The sequence below is a fragment of the Pseudopodoces humilis genome, chromosome 6 (genome assembly GCF_049639895.1).
Source record: "Pseudopodoces humilis isolate 2021_Gansu_Grassland_sample_001 chromosome 6, ASM4963989v1, whole genome shotgun sequence".
Classification (NCBI taxonomy): domain Eukaryota; kingdom Metazoa; phylum Chordata; class Aves; order Passeriformes; family Paridae; genus Pseudopodoces; species Pseudopodoces humilis.
The window spans coordinates 46,032,343-46,054,246 of NC_142205.1; the positions used below are offsets into that span (position 1 = coordinate 46,032,343).

Below are 21,904 nucleotides of genomic sequence, written 5' to 3' on the forward strand. Positions count from 1 at the left end.
AAACCAGCTTGTTCTATACTCTGTCAGAACACACTGCTTCAAATCACATCCAACCATGTTCCAAGGTTGTTTTTGACATGTAAAGTTAGTGTGCAATAAAATCTCTTTTCTTCTCCTAAGAGGCAGTGAGTGTATTGTACTGCCTATAAAGCGTTCCAAGGTTCCTGAAGGAAATCTAGTACACCATGAGGATATTGCATTGCATTTTCTTTAATACTGAAAATGGCAAATTAATAGGAAGCCTAGATTCCAGAGCTTTTAAAAAATCCCGCAAAAACAGGGTTTTGCCAAAAATACATATAGACTTCAAATAAATTTTACACTGCAAAGCCAAACTGCATATGAGCACACATATAATAGTTGAAGCTAAACCTATACAGTCATCTTTTTCACCCTGAAAAAATCCATTGATCATACTGACAAAGGTATTTCTTTAAAATTAAACACCAGACCTATATAAACATAACATTGACTTAGAAATGATGAGAAATTACCATAAATATTTACTCAGTTTTATGTGCCTCACAAGTGTGAAGCTTTAGGGTACATTTTGTCACATTTTCAGGATTCGCTGTGCAGTCACAACCACTAGAAACATCTACTTACAAAACAAAAGTTGTCCTTACTACAAATTAATTTGGTTCTGCCAGTCAAATTTTTAAAATACTTTAAATATGCTGAAATGCCTTTAAAATCCTAAAACCTAATAAAAAATTATATGGGGTCAGTGTAAATATTTTGACACCCTAACATATTCACAGAAATAGAACTTTGCAAAGCATATCAACATGGACACTTGGTATGGACATATACAGCCATAGGGAATATCCAGAATATTTGAAGTCTGGAAAACTTCCAAGGGAAGCTGGTGGAAAGTACTTCATGAAAGGCATTAATACATTTGAAAAATCTGGGGTTACTGAACCTAAGAACTTCGTGCTTTGGTCTTTCCTAGCCCCTCTGTCACTTTGTCTAACTCTGTAAAAGTCACAGTGGCCACTCTGCTACCCCTTTTCATTTGTGACAGAAATACTGGACCATAAACCTCACTCTCAAAAACTAAAGTCTTGGAAGGTTTTGTCTTCTTAACTTCTCTAAAAAGATTACTGTGACTAACACAAAACAGCTAGCTGGGAAAGATTATTATTCAAAAATAAATTGTCCAAAAGATTCATTAATTTGAACCCAGATTTCACTCCTTTCCATGTAACTTATGCAGGCAAATGACTGGAGTTCTGCGATGTCAGTGCACTTTGAGATACACTCATGGGCAAAGCATTGTTTATGGTTATCTCTTGTCTTGTCTGACATCGCACCATTGCCAGGATTGCCCTCCGAAACCTGCAAAGGGCAAGATAGGGAAAACAGAAAGATCATTAGCTGGAGAACCAAATAGAAGGGAAAAAATTGGTTAAGATGATCTTAACTATTACAACGGTTTTCAATTTTAATAGAATGAGCTGAATAAAAAAACATGTACTTGGAACTGAAAAGGACCTGGGTGTTCTTTACTTCCAAGTAAAAGAGTGTAAACCTAATTTCATTTCTTAAATAGGGATCACAGCAGCTTTTGTTTATCCCAGGAGAGTATACAGCCACAACAAAGATGAACTTACAAAATGGGGAAAAAACACAGATGTTTTTCCATTGTCCCAGCAGGCTCAGGTATGTTTGCCTAGGCAGAGATCACAGGCTCTGCTTGAAGGTTGGTAGCAGAGGCAGGAAGAATGCCTCTTTGCAAAACACAGTCCTCGGTCAAAGGCACTGGCTTGATTAGAGCATTTGTTATGCTTGCTCAAATCAGAATAGGCTTAACCTATTTACTTTAATGAAAGAGGTCAATCCATCCTAATCCATCAGAATATGATACATCCAAAAGCAAATAAGAAAATCTACACAAGTTACCCATCACTAAGACAAACACACTTTGGCCACAGTCATTAAAACCAGGCTATTACTGATGCAATCTAAATTCCATACTGACTCCCCTTGAGAAAACACAAATGGGACTTTCAAAAGCTACATTAATATGTTCTCAAAAATATGTACCAATTCAGGATGTTCTGATGATAATCATAACAATTTATTTTAGGCCTTCCTGTCCAAAAGGTCATCTTCAGCAAATTAACAGTGGTGTACCCTTTGCTCTTCACTAATAAGCTTGCCATATTTTACAGGTGATCCTCCTATACTCAGATGATATGCTAAAATCATGAAATAGACTGCTACTAATTTCAGAGCACTTACTTTTTGTTTGCAATGACATAAATGCAGGGATTATAGAATGTGGAAGATTTTGCAAAGAGAGGAGCTATGATGGCCATCGCAGGAGAAATTTTCTTTGGGTCTCCAAAGGAAGACCACAAACACACAATAGAATATGGAGACCATGCCACCAAGAACATTATAATCATCACAACAGACATCTGTAAAACAAGAGGAACAGGTACACAACCAGTATTACTTCAAGATGAAGACCTCACAACAAAACCTCATAACAAAAGCACATGCACCAGGTGAAAACAGACCTATCCTGAATGAAATAATATATTAATAAGCACACCTGACACATTCTGACAGTTTACACTGAAATCTCACTTTGGGGATTTACTAGCACACCTCACTGCCATGTGTTTGGCATGGTGTCATTTCATTACATACAATATTCCTTCAAAATCAGCACTGATCATTATGTTAAATTTGCCCATCAGGAGTTTAAATTACCAGAGAGGACCTCACACATGAACTGTGACCCCCATAACAAGTCACTCTGTGATGCTCTTACAAACAACAAATATGAACAGAGACAAAAATGTAAGCCAAATATTTAATTAGGCTGTTAATAAACATGTTTCATAAGGCTTAATTATGGTGCCATTAAATAAAAGAAAGTACAGGTTCTAGGACATATAGTTAAGGAACCCAGAAGTGTCTGCCTGGTTTAATGAAGCATTAAAGACATGTTCAAGTACAGAGGAGGTATCTGAGCTGTCATGTCTTCTCTACCTGCCTGCAGAGAGAACAACCTGGGCAAGTTGGGGCTCACATCCCAGGACATGCCATGCCACAGCCAGACCTGGAGAGTGACAAACTGAGGGTAGTAGAAGGTAGGAGGAGTTATCAACTGAGACAGACTTTTCTGGATTTTGTCAGGGACATGAATCAGTAGTGGAAACTGGAATGGAAATCTCAAATTAATCAAGAGGTCAAAATAAACCACTAGAAAACCAACAAAAACTGCAGGGCTGTGTACACACAGGATTCCCTAGTGCTGCTCACCTATGCCCCTAATTAGTCTTTCAGAGACCAACAAAATCAAAAACAAGATGTAAACTGCTACTTTGAATGAGCTGCTCTAGAGCATAATCAATACACAAGGAGTGACTCTCACAGAAGATCCCTGTTTAAATACAAACACAATACCAAAAAGTAAGAAAGAACCCTTTCATTTAGAAGTTTGGTGCATAGAAAGCTTAGAGGATGCAAATTTGCAAAAATCAGATAGCAGTCCAGTTCTAAAGAAGGATATTGTTTAACTCCAAAGCATTAATTTTTTTCTCTTTGCTCAACTCCAAAGATTTTTTTCCTTTTTATTAAACTTAGTATCTTCAACTGAAAAATAGGAAAAATGCATTTTCTTCACAAACATGAGTCTAAATTTTTAACTGAATCCTCAGCTTCAAGTATTCTCAAAGTTCTTCACAAAAGTAAAACACTCAAATAACTCTTTCAAGGTAGAAATACTATTCTTCAGAACTTAGCAATGAGAAAGTTTTCCAAGGAATGCTGTTTGCCCTGATAAGTAATTCAAAAACATAGGTACATATTCTTCTGTCCAATTCTCTCACACTTTTTCATCATGCCCAACCATAAATCACATCTTTACACAAAATCAAAGGAGCTGGTGAACTTCAAGATTTCTCAAGGACTTTTATACATTAAAAGAATGTCAGCCTTCCAGGCAGTATATATCATTTCATGCCATAACTCACATTTCCTACTGCTTACATAAGAGATAAGCTCAATAGACTGAAAAGAACAAGGGATTGGAATTACACATCTTGGGAGCTGGAAATGCACTCTCATTCCTAGGCCACAAGTTCAGTTGAGGCTTACCAATCCATTTCAGACCAGACACATCTGTGAACCAAGCAGGAAGCCTAAGGACTCTGCAGACACAGAGTAAAAGTCCTCCTAGGGCACCTTGGAGGTGCATTTCTAGGTAATGACAGAGGAGAGAGGCCAGAAAAATTCATAATGCTCCCAGCTATTCATCTGGAAAGGATACTAGACCAAAGATAAATAATCTAGTGTGATAAGTCAAGCTAAGAGTTTTTACCAAGGCTCAGTACCAGCTAATATTTAGTATAAAAGGAAAGGGGGAATGTATGAAACCAAAATGCTTACAAGACTGCACCATTCCTTTGACAATAGGACTTTAAAACAAAGAACATGCTTAAAACAAAACATTTACTACTTTACCTTTGTCACATCTACTTGGTCAGACCAATCTATGTTAATGCTCTCCAGGCAGTTACTGCTGGCATACTGTTTCATTGTCCGGGAAACATTGTAATAACAGTAAAACATGACTGTTAAGGGCACAACAAAATTAACAGCAATTACACTCATTGTGTAGGAAATAAAGGACCTGATAAGACAGAAAAACAAAACAGAGTAACTTACAAATAGCCATCCAGGAAAAGTTACCAAAGAATTTGGTCTTTTGCTTTGATTATATTTTGTAAGAAGCTCTGAAATAATAAGGAAAATTTTCTTTAGCTACTTTTTTTTTTATTAGAAACTACAAGCATTGAAGTTTGAAGCATATCTCAACTCCTATGGGGATTTTTTTCTAGACTTGCTCTATGTTATTGTTATTGCTTTAAATTATTGTTTAAAATTTTGCTTCATACTTCAGAAAGAAGTTATGCTCCTACAGCAGTGAATTAAACAATCTTAGACCTGAGTGAGCCAGCAAGTTAAAATAAAGCATGAGGGGGAATCTTACGCATCGTTTTTCCTCCAGTTTACAGTGCACGTTGCTCCAGTGGGGTCTGGAGCGTAGCTGGCCCAGCCTGCAGTAGGCATGGAAGACCAGAAAACTGCATTTATCCAAGCAGCAAGGATGAGAGTGGCATAGCTACGGGTGGTCATTCTTCTTCCTGCAGCCAAGCACAGACAGTCACAAACAGCTCTCATCTGCTGCTTCTTTCCAGTGTCAAACTGGAGTGACAAGTGGCTTCCAGCAAGCACATATCGAGCTAATAAAGACCCTTCCTAAGGCTCCCAGTCCCAAACACTGTAGCATACCTGTTTCATTCTGCTGACTGACATCTCAAAGCCACTTGAACACCATCACCCTTTCCAACTCAGCATACAGGCAATACCTGACCCCATCCCCAGGCCAAAAGCTTATTATGCAACATTGCATTCAAGTACATCCTTGGAAAATTGCAGGGCAGGAATTAACTGTTACAGCTTTAACAGAGGAGAGAAAAACACCCAGGGTGGTGTTAACAATAGAGGCACACACCTGCTTGACAGAGGTCAAAACCTCACACAGACAGAGGCTTTTTGTGTGCTTCTCTGTATGGATGTGGCCCTCTAAAGACTGAAAATGGCCATAAAAACTTAATTTATAAGCAGAGTAACCGCCTAATGATGATTTTTTCACTTCAATGAGCAGTATGCCAACTAACTTACTTAACCAGGTACTGTAGGTTCAAGTTCCACCCAGCACTGTAACTATGAAGTCATTCACGAGAAAGCAATATAATCAAATCAGAATTTTATTCCTCCCAATGGTGACTGAGTTTTGACCCTAAGCCAGTACCTATGTCAGGCCTGCAGATGGTTAGGTAACGATCAACAGCAACAACAGTCAGCAAACCAATACTCGCCATCCCAAAAAAGATATTTAAGGCAGCATAGATCTGAAATTAAAACACACAAGCAAGAAAATAATGTCTGAGAAATCTTTCAAAGGTACAAGCATAAACCTGTGTACCAAGTCAACACAATTCAGCCAGAGTTCTCTTCCATAAGCAAGGTCTTGAAGGTCTTAATGCAGTACAGGAAATTTGAAGGTGGCTCATTAAAAAGTAAACATTTCAAAAGCACCCGCTTGTGTGCACATTAAAAATCCTAAAGACAGCAGTCTCAAAATCAAAGAAACACTGTCCTTCAACAAGAAAATTTTGAGATTCAGAAATTTGGAGGGGTTTATTTCATGTTTTCAATATATATTATGGAAACCTGAGGAGCATTTGGTCCAACAGAAGGAGTTACAGCTTTAGCACATGTGAGGTTCTGAATTATCACTCTTTCATCTGTTGTGATGATTTCACCTATATGTCCCACTGACTTACCCCCTCAGGCTCCATTTTTGTGTGTCAGATCTTTTGCCCAGAGCAATCCCAGCATGCTCCAAATGCATCTGCCCCATCATCCCATGGGAAGCCTGACCTGGAAGGATGACTGGGAGGGCTGTGTTACCACTGGCACCCCAGTAATACAGAGCCCTGAGCCAGAGCACACGGCACCAGCAGTTATAACAGAAACACATGGCATTCAGACATCTCAGACCACAGGATTCATTTGCTTTAGGTTGACATGAGTTCTGCTTCAAGTGGTCTTAACTCTCTAATCAGTGAGATCTCTCATCAACCTGAACACTCCACAAGTCAATCCAAACCCAAAGATATTAAAAGTGAGCCTTCCTGCCAAAGGACTGAATTTTGAGCTTGAAGGTACTGTGTACTGAGGAAAGTGAAGTCAGACTGTGATAATCATCATTATATAAATATCCAAAATATTTGCCTTATGACAGATTTTCAGTATATGCCTTCACATCACTACTTGTATTCCTGGGCACTTAAGCCCAACAGTCTATCAATAATATAAACTAAAATCACAATACAGAGTGAGCAAAGGCCACTATCTCTGCTATGGAAGTATACATTTTTCAGTCAGCCTATTCTTAATAGAAAGCTCTTAAAGGTAGGCTAAATCTTTAATGGAGACCAAAAGCCTTAGAGGCGTTCATTTTGGATATCCTATTAGGTCCCATCCAAAAGGGACATGCATTTGCCAAGCACAACTCACCAAGATCTGTCAAGCTCACCATCAACACAGTAGCCACAATCAAAGATTTTTAGCTATCAGCAAAATCATCAAATGTGCCTCTGCTACTATAACCATCTCTATTTCAGGATTTGATTTTATAAGCCTTCTTAATGCTATTTTAAAATGTCTAGTTGACAAATATAAGATTACACTTTAAGTTTGTATTTACAGTCTGAAAACATTAAAGTGAAATTCACACAAAATACTGTCTCCAGAAATTGCTGACATCACAGATCAGCTTCAGGTCCAGAGTTCTGGATCATTCTGCATCTCCACCTTACCTCTTAAAATAACAGGAGGTAGAGCCATTACTTATTTCTCAGTTTGCTTTTAAGTGCTGAAAACTTTCTCTCTAACAGAATTGCAATACCTGGCATCCGGTATATCCAAATTTCCAGCTTCCATGCAGGTCTGAGGCAGCAGACATGGGGTAACCAATGCCACTAACACCAATATCAGTAAAAGCCAAGTTGATAATAATTGCGTTGGTTGCTGTCCGAAGCTCCTTGTACTTAACAAAGATGCCTAACACAACAATGTTACTGAAAATGCTTATCACACCTGTAAAAACAGAAAAATGAAAACTTTACAAAAGGTACATACCAGTCAGTAATACATATGCAGAAGAAAATTAAGTCTATTGTAATATGTAAGTCCCAAAAATTACTTCTTTTCAGTCAAGTACAATTTTCCAAAGAGGATAGACACCATAGAAAAGGAGAAAAAAGCTTTTCCAATTAGGCAACCTTCAGACGGATTCAGTAAGCGCCAACAGTGGAGAATTTGCCAAACCCAAGACTTTTGATGCAATGAGAACAAGCATAGCAGAAATTCAAATGCATCTAGGATTACACTCGAAACACTCTGGCCACAAAGTACAGTGCTGACCTCCATGGTAAAGAAGAATGCAGGTTGGTGACCGACAAAAAAAAAAGTGTTGGAAAAAAAGCTTATGCACCTGATCTAGCAGAAGGCCCCTGCCAAACCATGAGATTAGGTAATTTTAAAATCAAATGAGGCAAAATGATAATTAACCCTCGGCTATCTCTCTTTTAACACCACCAAATATGTCTGTTCTCAGGTGCAGGTCTCCTGTTGGAGACATTTTTTGGCCACACAGATAGCACCATCTACTGTATTCATCTACTCACACATTTCAGGAATGGCACTGTTCCTATGCACCCCTAAAATTTAAATAAACAAGGAGCTGAGGATCTGATCTGAAATGAAAACCATAGTAAAAAAAACACTTGCAGTGACAGTTCTGTCAGCTCTCCTGTTGACAGATAGCATGTCTTCTCTTGGAGAGAGGGAGCAAAGGAGATTTACAAGTTTAATAATAAAGGCTTCTTAGGAGGCATGTTTTAACAGATATTACAGCTACCAATAATGAAATCTGACATACAACAGACTGCAAACTTACACCCTCAGAGTGAAGAAAAGATCCTTCTAGACACTTAAATTTCATAATTCAGTGTCCAGTCTTAAAAGTAAGCAGGGGGAGAGAGGGGAAACAAAAAACAGATGAAAAAGTGGAATCTATATTCATTAAAAATGTCACTATCACTAAAATAAACTAATAGTAGAGCAAAAAAAAGAATGTTTTGAAGAACAAAATAGAAGATGGAAGATGGATTCCATCTTGAATAAAGTGAGAAAAAAACATGTGGATACAAGAAATTCTCTCTTCTCTGTTTCTGAGGAACAGGTCAAGCAGATGAATGACGTTTCTCAGGCAGCAGTTAAGCAGCATCTATTAAAAGAGCATTGAAGCTGGTCAAAGTGCTGGAGCGCAAATCTTTTGAGGAGCAGCTGAGGGAGCCAGGTTTGTTCAGCCTGGAGAAAAGGAGGGTTAAGTTGACCTTAACGTTCTCTACAACCACCTGAAAGGAGGGTGAAGCCAGGTGGGAGATGGTCTCTTTTCCCAAGGAACAAGCAATAAGGTGAGAGAAAATGGCCTCAAGTTGCACCAGGGAAGAGTACTTTTGGATATCAGGAAAACTTTCTTCACAGTAAGGCTTATCAAGCACTGGAACAGGCTGCCCAACAAACTGGTTGAGTTGCCACCCCTTGGAAGGTGTAGATGCTTAGAGACATAGTCTAGGGTGGGACATGGCAATGTTGGGTAGTAGCATCAAAGTAAAAAAAAAAAAAAATCAGCTATACATGTATAACTTGTAATTTACCTTTCCAGCTGGCATTTTAAAATACCAGAGTATTTCACCACTATTAGAAGAAAGACACCCATGAGGCAGCATAGCTTGCTACAGCCTGAGTATCCCTGTTGTCATTACAGATATGAATACTCTGACATGGGAAATGCTTAACAATTATTTCCTTCTCAGAAAACAAGAAAGAAACACTTAAATCTTTTGAAGAGCAGCATAATGACAAACACTGTACCCAGACATCATTCTTATTCTTATACTTCTACTTATTAACAAGGCTTAAGTCTTCCAGATGTGAAATTTGCTGTGGTAAGGCTTTTGCAAAGCAATCAATCATGCTTTCAAATATTTTATGGACTTCATTGTCAAAAACATTTCTCATTAAGAAAGTAAAGATTTATTAGACCCCCGAACTATAATTAGAAATAAAAAATGAAAAAAACCTAAAACCACAAAGTAATCCAACTTTTTTTTTTCCTCACAAGTCATTTAATTTCCTTGCAAGATTAAGACAGAAGAGCTGGGTTGATTCTGGCTAATTCCATTGATAACCTATGATCACCAATGATAGCTTTGATCCTGAACATCAGCTGGTCAAAACTATCAGAAAATATCACCTTGTCACATACTACATAATCAATTTTAATGAAAGTATAAGAGGTATATCTACTTCCAATACTTGACCATTATTTATCTATTTACAGCTTCTTAAGAAGCCTACTGCTCTGTGTAGCTGTTCTATTAATTTCTCCAAAGATCTTAAATAAATTATTGGATCCAAACACAGCCACTTTTCCAGAGCAGCAATTTGATACTCACCACTTCAGACATGTATGCTAAATAAACTGCAACCATCGGTGATACGTAAATGTAAAATACATTAATAATTTAAAGTATTTTAAAATCTAACTACAACATGGGAAAATTTATGGTATAGTCAGTGAATAATGACTAAACTGATTTGATTTTCCATAATAAAAGTCTAGAAGGCCGGTTTTTAAACACAGTAGGCTTCAGTTTTGGTTAGGTGGATATTTCATTATTATGGTACTCACTGCTTCAGAAAAGTACCACTGAAGAAATTGTGGTTATACAATAAGAAAGTTTTTAAGGAGAGAATAAAAACAATTGTATAATCATTCAAGTTTAGCCAAAGACCACTGCAGTCACAGGGAACAAACATGATGTGACTTAGATTCTAACACATGTCAGTGGTGAAAAATACAGCTGCAACTGGAATCTGCTCTTCTCTGATTAATGACCAGCTCCCTCCCTCTAAGTCACATTCCAACCCTTCCCCTTACATCCCCCTAACAGACACCCGCTCACATGCTCAGACTACACATATATTACTACAAACATGTGGCCCAGGAGAAATCTCAAGACAGCTTTGAGCACATCACAGAAAAATGCAAGATGTGCATCACAGAAAAATGCAAGGCATAGCTATGCCCTATTTTTATCTCTTTTGCAAGCTGGCAGAAACTAATTCTCACTCTCTTCTATAATTACATATCAACAAAGTGTATTTTTTGAGACACAATGCTGCCTTCAAATATAGAGCAGAAAACTTCACTTCAGATGTTTCTGCATATTTCAGTCAGGCAGCTGATTGCTAACTTGTCAGTAAACATGGAAAAAAGCCATCAGACAGCTGTCCAATACAAAATGAAATACCATCACGGTTACTGTATGAAATGAGCATTCAGATCTACAAGTTCTATTTTAAAAAGTTACGCAACAATTCGCCAATGCCCATACCTGCTGTTATTAAGTAAGCTGCAACTATGTTGTGCTCAGTCTGTGTGAAGGCTGAATGAGCTTCATTGTCACTTTCTGAGGAATTGGATGAGTCATTCCAATGCATTTTCAACAAAAGACTGTCGTCTATCCTCTGCAATAATTCATCAAGAAGAGGAAACACTACAAAACCCTGTCAGGCAAATTCTTTCATTATTCAACAGACTTGCTGAAAAATTAAAAGGGGGGTAGGGAGGAGTTCCCCCCACCATTGACAGCTTCCAAGCATGATTTAATTGGACTAAAGGGGAAAGAAGTTTACGCTCCCAATCTATGCAGGAGATTGTTAATTAAAACAAAGAGCAGCACAGAACAGAGTGAATTTTGAACAGTATGCTTAAACTTCATTCTTACTGCTAATGAGATTAATGGTCACATGCCCCCAAACTTTCTCCCCTCAAACCTCTTGTGCAATGCTTTGGAAACCTCAACAAAAGTTGACTCAGTTCAATCAATCATCAGCCTGGCTTGGAACTAATTCCCATCATCACGCAAAGCACAAAAACCTGCAGTACAACATGAAGAGACAAATGTCAGTTTCCTTAAAAACAGGATACATTTACTCTAAAGCCCATCCCTTCAAATCTTTAGACTTACTTCTTTGAGGTTCTTTGTTTGATTTAAACTCTCTGACAAACACACAAGAAAAATATATTCCAGTATTCTCCTAAACAAAACATGACTTTCAGAAAACTCAGTCGCTACGTTTCTAAAATAGCCTGGTCTAGACAAAATGGTTGTTGAATGTGCTTTACTCTCCTAAACACAATAGCTTACTTTGGGAAAATTTTCCAAAGCATCTTACTGGGCATTTTTCAAAGACTTGAGCAGCAAAAGCTCATGTTTTCTTCCCTTCAATATTAGGTACCAGCACACCAAAGCAAAGACTTTAAGAAACCATGCATAATGATAGCTGCAATAATACCCAGTGAATTTCTGATAGCCAGTACCAGAAAGCAGCTGCCCTCCCTCAGTCCTGCCTCACACAGTTTTGCCTTCAGTCAGTATTCATACTGGGTGTAAAAGTGACAAAGATGAGCACCAGTGGTTCTTCAGTTGTGTGTGGTTCACAGGTAGGTCAGGCAGGTCCCAGGCTAGGGCTGGACCTTCTGAGCAGCGGTAAGGGTCCAGAGACACAGGAATGCAGTCATCCCATAGAAAGTATACCTGAAAAGCTGTCTCTTCTCTAACCTCTGAAATATTCATAGAGTGTTCCCTTCCACTCCTCAGTTCTCCAAAACAAACATCCTGCATCTTTCTTTTGAACCTAAAGGTATGAAAATTTTTATAGAAACTTGGGCAGTCACAGCATTTAGTCATCATTATGATCATACACGATTTCACATCACAGTCCTACAAACAAATGTTCTCTTTAATGCTCCACATCTACACTCATAGCTCTCAGGGTATTTATATTATTACAGTATTTTTCCTGTCAGAAGAGAATTAGGCAGGAACAGGGTTCTGAAAGGAAAGATGATCTGTTTGGCAATGAAGCCACTTCCCTCGTGCAACATTGTTCTGCCCTGAAAGATAAAGACATAGCAATAGTTTTATGTTTCCTTTCCTCCTCTGACACTTTGGCAAGATTTTCAAAAGCACCTCAGATCTTGCAGATTCCACAGAAGTCAGAGCTTACAATATTGAATGTCTCAGAAATTTTTACTCAGAGAGGATTCCAGATGTATAGTAGCAATTAACAAAAGAAATTTTATACTTGCTGATTTAAATATAACTTTCTAATACATTCAGTCTATCCTAGGTACCAATTGTATCTGTCTTTTCTCAAATTTGATTAATTTTACAGCAACTAGAATTGACAGAGAAAAGTCAAAACTAAAGGCAAACATCATCAAAAGTATTTTTTTTCTGGAACGTTGTAGTTCATAAAATAAAGCCAAAAAGATCAAACAGGAAATTAAATATTGAAGTATAAAAAAAAATTCCACAGCTTCTAAGCCAGGTAAAATATGTCCTACCACATTGCTTATAAATACAGGTATAGGAATATAAAATCCATAACCTCAGGCTATTTTTATCCTCCAATAACATAGCTTTACAGGTGTCAGACAGGCACTTTATAAAATCAAGTGATGCTTTTCCTTCCCACTTGTCCCAGATCAGTAGCAAAATGTAACATCAATTTAAATCCATTCTTCAATTTGCTTGTATCTCTATAGATATGTGGGGCAATGCAATGTGAGGTTTAGCATGCTGCTTTCTGTTATATGTAAAATATATAAAAAACGCATGAATGATGTGAGTAGAGAAATGTATGTACCTTTTGCATTAAAAATAAATTGGAAAGCAAAACCAACCCCAACCCTCTTCCTGTTTCCAGCAGTCAGCCCACTACAAACCCACCCCAAACCCAACCCCTCCCACGTTTCCTATGCCCTTCACTGTTGGAGCGCTCTCTAAGGCAAAATGTCCCTTTAATCTTTTCCCAAACGGATGCAAGCGGTTCAAACCCCAAGGAAAACAAATTAATAACTTACTTCTTTCCCCTCGTTTGTCACAGAGAAAAGTCGCAGAGATTTTTACTAGACTTAAACTGCTGGTTAGAAAAGTTTCACTCTATAGAGATTTTCAGCTGACAGCCCTAAAAATGCATGAACTCCACTAAGATTTTTACTTGCCACACATCACACAATAGCTATGCTTTTTTTTTAATAAACAATATTGTTTCTTTCCAAGACAATGCTTTACACAACTGAAAATTACTTCACACCAGTACATGTGATAGTCCAGCACTTCTTCAGGCAAACATCCACATACACAAGTCAGTGCCAGAGAAAATCCTTCCTGTTCTACAACTGCCCATGTTGCAGACTTACATATAAATATCCCAATTATTTTCTGCACTTCATCAAATTTTTCTAAGTAACATAGCAAATCTGTGAACTACATTGAGCCACCCTATCCCAGCATCTGCAGAAAACACAAGGAAAATTAACAACTCTCCAAGGAATGCAGGGGCAGTAAAGCCGTTTTCAATTGGTAATGATTTAAGCTTTATAATACACCTCCATGTAGTACCCTCTGTTTAAGGATTTAGATCCCAAATACAAAACAAAAATACCCCCACAATTTTGCTGTGGCATGGACAAAAGGTGCCAGGTCTTCTACTTGTTATCAATCTGATTCTGGTGATACACCAGGTGTCAGTTTCACAATCAGCTGGATGTCTGACCCTACACTGGGTCAAACACTGCCATGGCAGCGGAGGAGGACACGGGTAGGTGACAGCACTATTGCTGCATACTGAGCTGCTCTGAAATCCACATGAGCTTCAAAGGAATTTCCAGGACAGCAACTCCCCTTGTGCTGCTGGAGCAGGTGGCAGGTGAGAAGCTATTTAGACGGTCCAGCTATGTGCTCCAAAGGCTACCAGAAAGGGGAATGAATACAGGGAACACCAAACTGTCATCCAGAGCTTACACTAACACCTTACCCCCAACTCCCCTCACTTCAGACTGCACTGTGACTTTTCTTCCCCAGACACTACAACTCCTCGAAATTTGCCATTTCTGCCACAGTACCTGTGAGCCCCTCACCTGTTCTCTGAAGCAGCAGCACAGAGCATCTGTAATTACAGATATAAATAAAACCTGAACATTTCACTTACTAGGACCAGGAGCACTGTAACAGACTCACAGCTAGAATTTGAATTAGAAGCTCAAAAAAAAAAAAACAGAAAAGTGTCATATAAAATTAGGGGACCTCTGTCTTAATTTGTTATAGCATTACACTGCAAACAAGATGTCTTAATTTCTTTGAGACTGAATTTTGATCTATTATTGTTAGCATCTTACTTATATTAGGAGGGCAGGGTCACACCATGACACAGAGAAGACAATGCAGAACAGCGACTGAATGTGCCTTGCAAATAACCCACTTCCCCAGAATGGAGAAGGAAAAAAAGGCACCAGCATATGGAAAACACATCCAGTTTCCTCATATGATTTTTCCGTCCTAAGAACATCCTAGAACCTTTGTGGAGATCTAAGATTATAAATTTTCTCTGGATATTTGCATAAAATCCATCCAGCATTATTAGTATATGTAGGCCATGCCATAATGCTCCTCATGCATTTCTCTATTGGGACCGCAATCCCTTCCCTGTAATCAAGAGGCCAATCTTTCCTTCAGAGCTGCAACGGATATTGCTGTTTAGCCCCTCTGCATACAGAGGTCAAAGCCTTTGCTTTGCCCTTGCAACGCCTCAGGCTGACTCACTGCTCCATCTGCTGAGAGACTCAGCACACATCTGCTCCTGGGCTGCCAGGCAACACTGCCTGCAGCCAAACACTGCCTGTCACACCCTGCACTTCACAGGTCAAGGCAGGAGCTTTGAGACCCTGGGAAAAAGCATGTCCCTGAAGAGCAGCATGAATTTGGGTATAAGAGTGAGGACTGTCTAATGTTAGTCGTCTAAAGTCAGAACAATAAGGAAAGAAGATCTGAGCCAGCTGCCTGCTATTGAAGCATCAGTGAAGAAACCCTGAACAGTACAGCTGCAAACATGACAGAAGTCCTGACAGTGCAGCTGCACTTGGTTTCTCTTGTTCAGCTGCAATGTGGAATGCCTAAAATGCAATTACTTGCAAAGAATTTAGATAAAAGACAATTTTACAAAGCCTCGAGTCAAAGTTTTGACACACTTAGGCCTAGCACTGCATAGCAACAAAAGCCTAATTATTCTCACAGTTCTGGATTTAACTGACCTGGCTAAAGCTAGACTTCTAGCAATACCAGGAAAAAAAACCACCTGGAATCCCTCATTTCCTGGGGTTAAGAGTAGACTCAGCTTCTTCTCACAAAAGCAGACCTAGCAGAAAACCATTGTTCTGCATTTTGGTTTTTTTAAGCTGAAAAACATTTTTATCTATTATCCTTTGCAGAATCTATTCATGTTTAAATGAATTCTATACCATTTGTTTTTCCATTCTTTCAAGTTTTGTTCAACATTAAAAGTAATGGTCACGTGTTAAAACATGCAGTGTCCTATCCTGGTACTGAGAAACTACCTGTTGCCTTTAAGCAACTACCTGTTGCTTTAAGCAGAAGGCTAACATAATTAAACTGCCTGTTACTGCATTCATCAATTAAGTGTAACAGTGCAATCAATTCTGAAAGGAACCTTTGTCACACTGAACAAGATGTTCAAAATACTTGCACAATGGATTACTCTACAGGCCCCTTTCAAAAGTGCTTGGTAGGAGAGTCTGTGAACAGACTCCTGGCTCAAGCTGAAAGAAATCCAGGGAAGTTCTATTTTCACCTATTTTAATTCCAAAGTTCCAGGGCAGAGAGGCACTCTGGTCTCATCCATCCTTAGGAAGACACACTCACTACCATTCCAACAACCCTCATTATGCATCCATTTAGAGACCAAAGACTCGTGCAGACTTTGTCATGCCTTTCTAAGCAATACATACCCGAAAGTATTGTGCGCAGAGCAGTCCTGTGATGGGCCGTTTAACCTCAGCTCTACACAAACCCAGAGCACCAGAGGTGCAGTACCAGAACACCAAAACCTCAAGAGAAACAGGCTAAGGGGGGATGCAGGGCCCATTAAAAACCCTTAGCATTTTAATATCAGTGTAATTAGGTACCATCAGATGACTGAAGTGTAGTATTAACCCTGTCCTGTTCATTAGACAGCAGTTTCTAAGAAGATTATGCTCTTAATGCATTTGGCTTTCATTAATATTTATACAGAGAATTCACAAAATATACTTTGCTGTCTTCTCTCTTATGCATTATTATGCATTTAAAAAATAACCAACACAAATGTTTGAAATTTAATTTATAAAAAAAGGTTCACAAAGGTTGTTTAAATGGCATATCCATTTCAGAGCACCCCAGAAGATTTGATATAAACCGAGGATGAGAACCAGGGATCAGTCATGCACAGGTTCACACTGAAGTATGTGCATGCAGTGAACCTGCAGGGTCTTTTGAAAACCCATTTCAACTGATTGTTTATTCCAAACTCCAACATGGAGTTAAGCACTGACTGCACTGCTTGTCAGAAACAAGCAGTTTAAGAATAATAGCAAATGGTGGCTTAGTTAGAAAAGTTTAAACATATCCTGAGCAGTCTTCAGCTCTTCACCTGCGGCTACACTCTCCTCATGTGTCCATCAATAGTCATTAAGTGTAAAAGTAACTGTCATTTGTAGCTTCAAGTTCTTTACAAAAAGATTTCCAGGGTCCTTTACAAAAATTTTTCATGGTTCTTCGCTTCTGCAGATGACATGATAAGACAACGAGGAAGGAGATACTCATGGCTCCACTTTTAATGTCCTCTTCCTATTTTAAGAGAAAAGGAAAAATACATCAAACAATTCTTATCTTAGTTGTGCTTAAAGCAAATTCTACACATAACACTGAAGGAGTTGATAGAATAAAATATGAAAAACTAACAGAGTTTTACACACGCATCAACAAATGCACAGCTGTGCTTCAGTTTAAACCACCAGGATGCACAGATATCTCTTGCACAGAACTATAAACATATATAAGACATTAAAAATCAAAACATTCTGTTCAATATTTACAAGCTTTAGAAATCAGGAGCTTTTCTTATTACTGAAAGGCAAGAAAACATATACTCACCCCGAAAGCCTCCTCCACCACCTCTTCCTCCTCTGAATCCTCCTCCTCCTCTACCTCCTCTGAATCCTCCTCCTCTTCCTCCACCTCTGCCTCCTCCAAATCCTCCTAAAACAAAAGAAATTACCCTTTGAGGAGCATATAAATTCTTGGTTATGTACAACAACTTATTTCATTGACAGCTTCTGAAATGAAATGAAACAAACAACAACAAAAACCAGAAACTGTCAATTGCCAGACAGTTACCAGGTCAATTACTAGTACCTTGTTTCTTCTAGGGACCATCTGGAGCATTTTAGGTATTGCTTAATATCTGATATACCATGTCCAAAATACTAAAGAGACTTAACTTCATTTACAAGAGCAAAAAATGAATTACATATATTAACCAGTAATTCATTACAACTACTAGTAATTGTTATCTATTAATTACAACTCAACAGAACATTAAAACAAAGAAACCAAACCCTGTTGAAAGACATGGAAAAGAGGCAAGAAACTGTGATGTAAGAAAAAACAAACTTCAGCTTTAATTGAAGAGTACATCATAGGTAATGTTCAAAAAGCTTTCTGGCTTTGTTATAAATCAGCATTCTCTCCTCCTTATGCTTTGGAGCTGTAATTTAGCCAGTCTCACCACTTGAAAGGTATCACTGCCTTTTCTATAGTCAAACAGCAACATTTTTATTTGCAATACAGCTGTTGATATTAAAGCACTCACCAGCAGCTTTAAAAAACAAAACACAAATACTCCACAGAACAAGTGACCAAAGCAACCCACAGCATCTCAAATAACATTCTGTAGCTTTCATTCTTGTGACCTTACCTCTACCACCGCCTCTTCCTCCCCCACGTCCACCACCACGTCCTCCTCTACCACCTCCTCTGGGAGCACCTTTTTCTCCTGGGGGCCTTGGCAAAAATCTCTGAAGAGGTAGCAGCTTTGCTGGATCGATGTAAAACTGCAGAAGAGAGTTCCATTAGGCTTTCAAAATACCAAGACTAACAGCACATTGATATCTCCCTCTGCAAATATCCACAATTTGGTCTTATCCCATCATGTCAAACTGTCCTCTGCAAAAAGCCAAACAGAGAAAGCACAAAAGAAGTAAATCACAGAATTAAAAAGCTGTTAAAGTATAGGTGATATTTGTGTGATTTTTACATCATGGGGCAGGGAGAAGGAATAATGTGGCAAACACAAAACTGAAAAGGACAATAAACTAAATTCCTATGTATGCAAAGAACAATCAGCTTTTAAAATTATTAAAAACTTAATAAAGCTTTTATTATCTGCCGACAAATGAGACCTAGCTAACTGATGACTTTCAGTAAAATTCTGTTACTGACACCGACTTACCTTTTGCATTTTTTTAAATGAAGAGGCTTTCATGTTATCGGACAGTTTCACTGAAAAATACTATTGGTTTCTCTAAGGAGCATTGCAGCAATAAAACATTAAAAAACTGTGATTTTGATCCATATATGGAAGAAACATTCAGACATTTTCTAAGTTAATATTTTATAAATTCAGCCAGATTTCACCACAATTGCAATTAAAAGTGATTTAAACGTGCACATTATAGTTCACATTTAATGTGGGAGAGGAAAATGCATGTAGCTAGTAACTGATGCTCAACCAACAGGCTGAGTCTTGACTGACGTGTTACAGGGTTACTCCCCCACCTATCCTGCTTTTGTCATGGATTCTATCCATCTGGCAGTGACAACAGAATGCATCCAGTGTCTCTGTGTCAGGCTGGCTTTGCCAAAGATGTCCTGGCACCTCCCACTGTTATGGGCAGGTTAACTAATAAACTGGACAACAGATGTGCTGTTGCTCAGCACTTCTAGTATAAACTCATTTCATAATAAAATAATGAGCTGGAGCATGACCAAGGTCCCCTAATGCACAAAAAAACTCAAGGCCCTTGATCCAACTCTGTTTTGGCTTAGTAACCTAAAGCAGAAAACTTGGTCATGTAGCCAGAAAAAGTAACAACTTGAACAACCATGGATCCAAGAGACATCATCAGTATTGGGACAGAGTGAAAATCTCTGACTGACTTCAAGTACTTTGTCATATCAAAAAAGCTCTAAGAGAGGCACTTAATGTGAATGAAGCACCTACTGAGACCAACAGTTGCAGCAAGTCTCACATATAACTGGTAGCCAAATCCTTTACTACATTAAAATCCTAGAGAAATCCCATTTAATATCCAATCAATTTAAAAAAACCAAATATTCTAAGTCACACATTTTTTTGAAGGATACAAAGTCTCTCAGCTGTCCAAATATTTCATCCACTTTGCCAATCTGCTCCTTATTTTCCAGGTACACCGGGGCATTGAAATAAGGCACCTTGTTTTCTTCTGTTTTACATTTACAAACTATATCATCTTCACAGGGATGCATGAACTCTCCCAAAACTGAAATAAAGAACAAACAAGCTGAAGAGCTGGAGCAGACAACCAAAAATAAATAAATTAAATTTCTCCATGTAACTTACAAACTACCCTTTCTGGAGGGCCCTGGTCATATCCTCCTCTGTTGAAGCCTCCTCTTCCACCTCCCCGTCCAAAGCCACCTCGTCCGCCACGGTTAAAGCCACCTCTGTCACCACCACCTCCTCCACGGTTGAAGCCACCTCCTCTTCCTCCTCCACCTCCTCTTCCACGAAAAGACATTCTCTACTGTTTCCTACATTGTAAACAAAAAAATCAGTTGTTTAAGATATAAAAGATATATCACATTTGATTTGCCTTACAAATTACAGTCTCCTGTCAGCCTGGTTTGTTAATTTATTGGTTCATCCTTTTCAATCATCACTACAAACATGCTGGCCTATGAAAAATCAAGTTTACACCCAAGATGTCATCCACTGCAACATCCAATTGCAAAATGTGACTAGCAGCAATCAGCACTTTTTTCACCCATCTGTGTAAAGGCTGATGACAGTCCCCAGCCTCACAAGTGGCACAAAGTGAGAACATCATGAAACGGTTTGGGTTGGGAGGGAACCTAAAGATCACCTACTTCCAAACCCCCTGCTATGTACAGGGACACCTTCCACAGGTTGCTCAGGGCCCCATCCAACCTGGCCTTGAATACTCCCTGGGATGGGGCATCCACAACTTCTCTGGGCAACCTGTTCCAGTGCCTCAGCACAGCCACTGTAAACTTCTTCCTAGTATCTATTTCAACCTACTCTCAGCCTAAAACTATCTTCTCTTATTCTAACCCTATGTGCCCTTGTGAAAGGTCCCTCTCGAGCTCTGCTGCAGCCTCCTTCAGGCACTGGAAAGCTGCTGTAAAATCTTCCCAGAGCCTTCTCTTCTCCAGGCTGAAGAATTCCCACTCAGCCTGACTGCAGAGGAGAGGTGCTCCTGAGCCCTGTGACCACCTTCGTGGCCTTCTCTGGATCTGCTCCAAACACTCCACGCCTTTAATGTGCCGGGAACCCCAGGGCTGGTGTAGCCCTGCAGGTGGGGTCTCACCAGAGCAGAGCAGAGGGGCAGAATCCCCTCCCTGGCCCTGCTGCCCACGCTGCTCTGGATGCAGCTCAGGACAGGTTTGGCTCTCTGGGCTGGGAGTGCCCATGGCTGGATCGTGTCCATCCTGCACCCACCAGCACCCCCAGGTCCTTCTCAGCAGGGCTGCTCTCTGTCTGTCCATCCCCAGCCTGTGCTGGTACCGGGGGTCGCCCCGACCCTTCCGCTCGGCCCCGTTACACCTCAGGAGGTTCCCTCCGGAGGCCGCACGGGGCGCGCACCCGCGGCGCCTCACAGAGCCCTCGGGGTGCGGCCTGCAACCAGGGCCTGGGGACCCCGGCTCGCGGGGCCATTCCCTGAGGGATGACAGACAGACAGGGATGACTGGCGGACAGACAGACAGACAGTTATGACAGGGGCTCCATCCCCTCCCGCGCGGGCCGTACCTGCACGTGCGCACCGACCCCGCCCGGAAACACCCGCGCTGCCGCAAATGGGGCTGCCTGCCGTAAATGAAAGAGCACCCGCCGGCCGACACTGTCGCAAACGGCTTTAAATTCCCCATGACTCCCGCTCTGCTGAGGGCTGGGCGTGGCAATGGCAGGAGCGCTCCCCACAGAGCTGCCCCGTGCATAACAACATTGTGTTTAACAACATTGTGTGTAGCACCGTGTGTAACAACATTGCTTTTTCACA

At 39.7% G+C, this 21,904-nt stretch overlaps 2 protein-coding genes across 2 annotated transcripts; both read right to left on the reverse strand.

The window, feature by feature from the left end:
- Positions 1 to 477: 477 nt before the first annotated feature.
- On the reverse strand, positions 478 to 11,204 carry RRH (retinal pigment epithelium-derived rhodopsin homolog). Its single transcript, XM_005517979.3, has 7 exons — positions 11,058 to 11,204; positions 7,499 to 7,689; positions 5,837 to 5,936; positions 5,012 to 5,165; positions 4,483 to 4,651; positions 2,248 to 2,426; positions 478 to 1,341 (listed from the first exon to the last, which is right to left on the reverse strand). Exons 1-7 carry the CDS (start codon positions 11,161 to 11,163, stop codon positions 1,212 to 1,214), a joined length of 1,029 nt encoding a protein of 342 aa, XP_005518036.1. The 5' UTR covers positions 11,164 to 11,204; the 3' UTR covers positions 478 to 1,211.
- Positions 11,205 to 16,891: 5,687 nt separating this feature from the next.
- On the reverse strand, positions 16,892 to 21,717 carry GAR1 (GAR1 ribonucleoprotein). The gene is made up of 7 exons (XM_005517518.3): positions 21,655 to 21,717; positions 20,227 to 20,417; positions 19,992 to 20,146; positions 19,078 to 19,137; positions 18,544 to 18,679; positions 17,721 to 17,825; positions 16,892 to 17,414 (listed from the first exon to the last, which is right to left on the reverse strand). Exons 2-7 carry the CDS (start codon positions 20,402 to 20,404, stop codon positions 17,401 to 17,403), a joined length of 648 nt encoding a protein of 215 aa, XP_005517575.1. The 5' UTR covers positions 20,405 to 20,417; positions 21,655 to 21,717; the 3' UTR covers positions 16,892 to 17,400.
- Between the last annotated feature and the right edge of the window lie 187 nt (positions 21,718 to 21,904).

Excerpts from the sequence above, each read along its gene's own strand:
- RRH (XM_005517979.3), bottom strand. The coding sequence starts at position 11,163 with ATGCATTGGAATGACTCATCCAATTCCTCAGAAAGTGACAATGAAGCT. Across the intron at positions 5,937-7,498 it reads TTGGATATACCGGATGCCAG|ATCTATGCTGCCTTAAATAT; the intron begins GTATTGCAATTC and ends TTTTAATTTCAG. Across the intron at positions 5,166-5,836 it reads CATCTGCAGGCCTGACATAG|GAAGAAGAATGACCACCCGT; the intron begins GTACTGGCTTAG and ends GCTTGGCTGCAG.
- GAR1 (XM_005517518.3), bottom strand. The coding sequence starts at position 20,404 with ATGTCTTTTCGTGGAAGAGGAGGTGGAGGAGGAAGAGGAGGTGGCTTC. Across the intron at positions 19,138-19,991 it reads TTGGACAGCTGAGAGACTTT|TATTTTTCAGTGAAACTGTC; the intron begins GTATCCTTCAAA and ends AGAAACCAATAG. Across the intron at positions 17,826-18,543 it reads AGGAAGAGGCGGTGGTAGAG|GAGGATTTGGAGGAGGCAGA; the intron begins GTAAGGTCACAA and ends CTTTTGTTTTAG.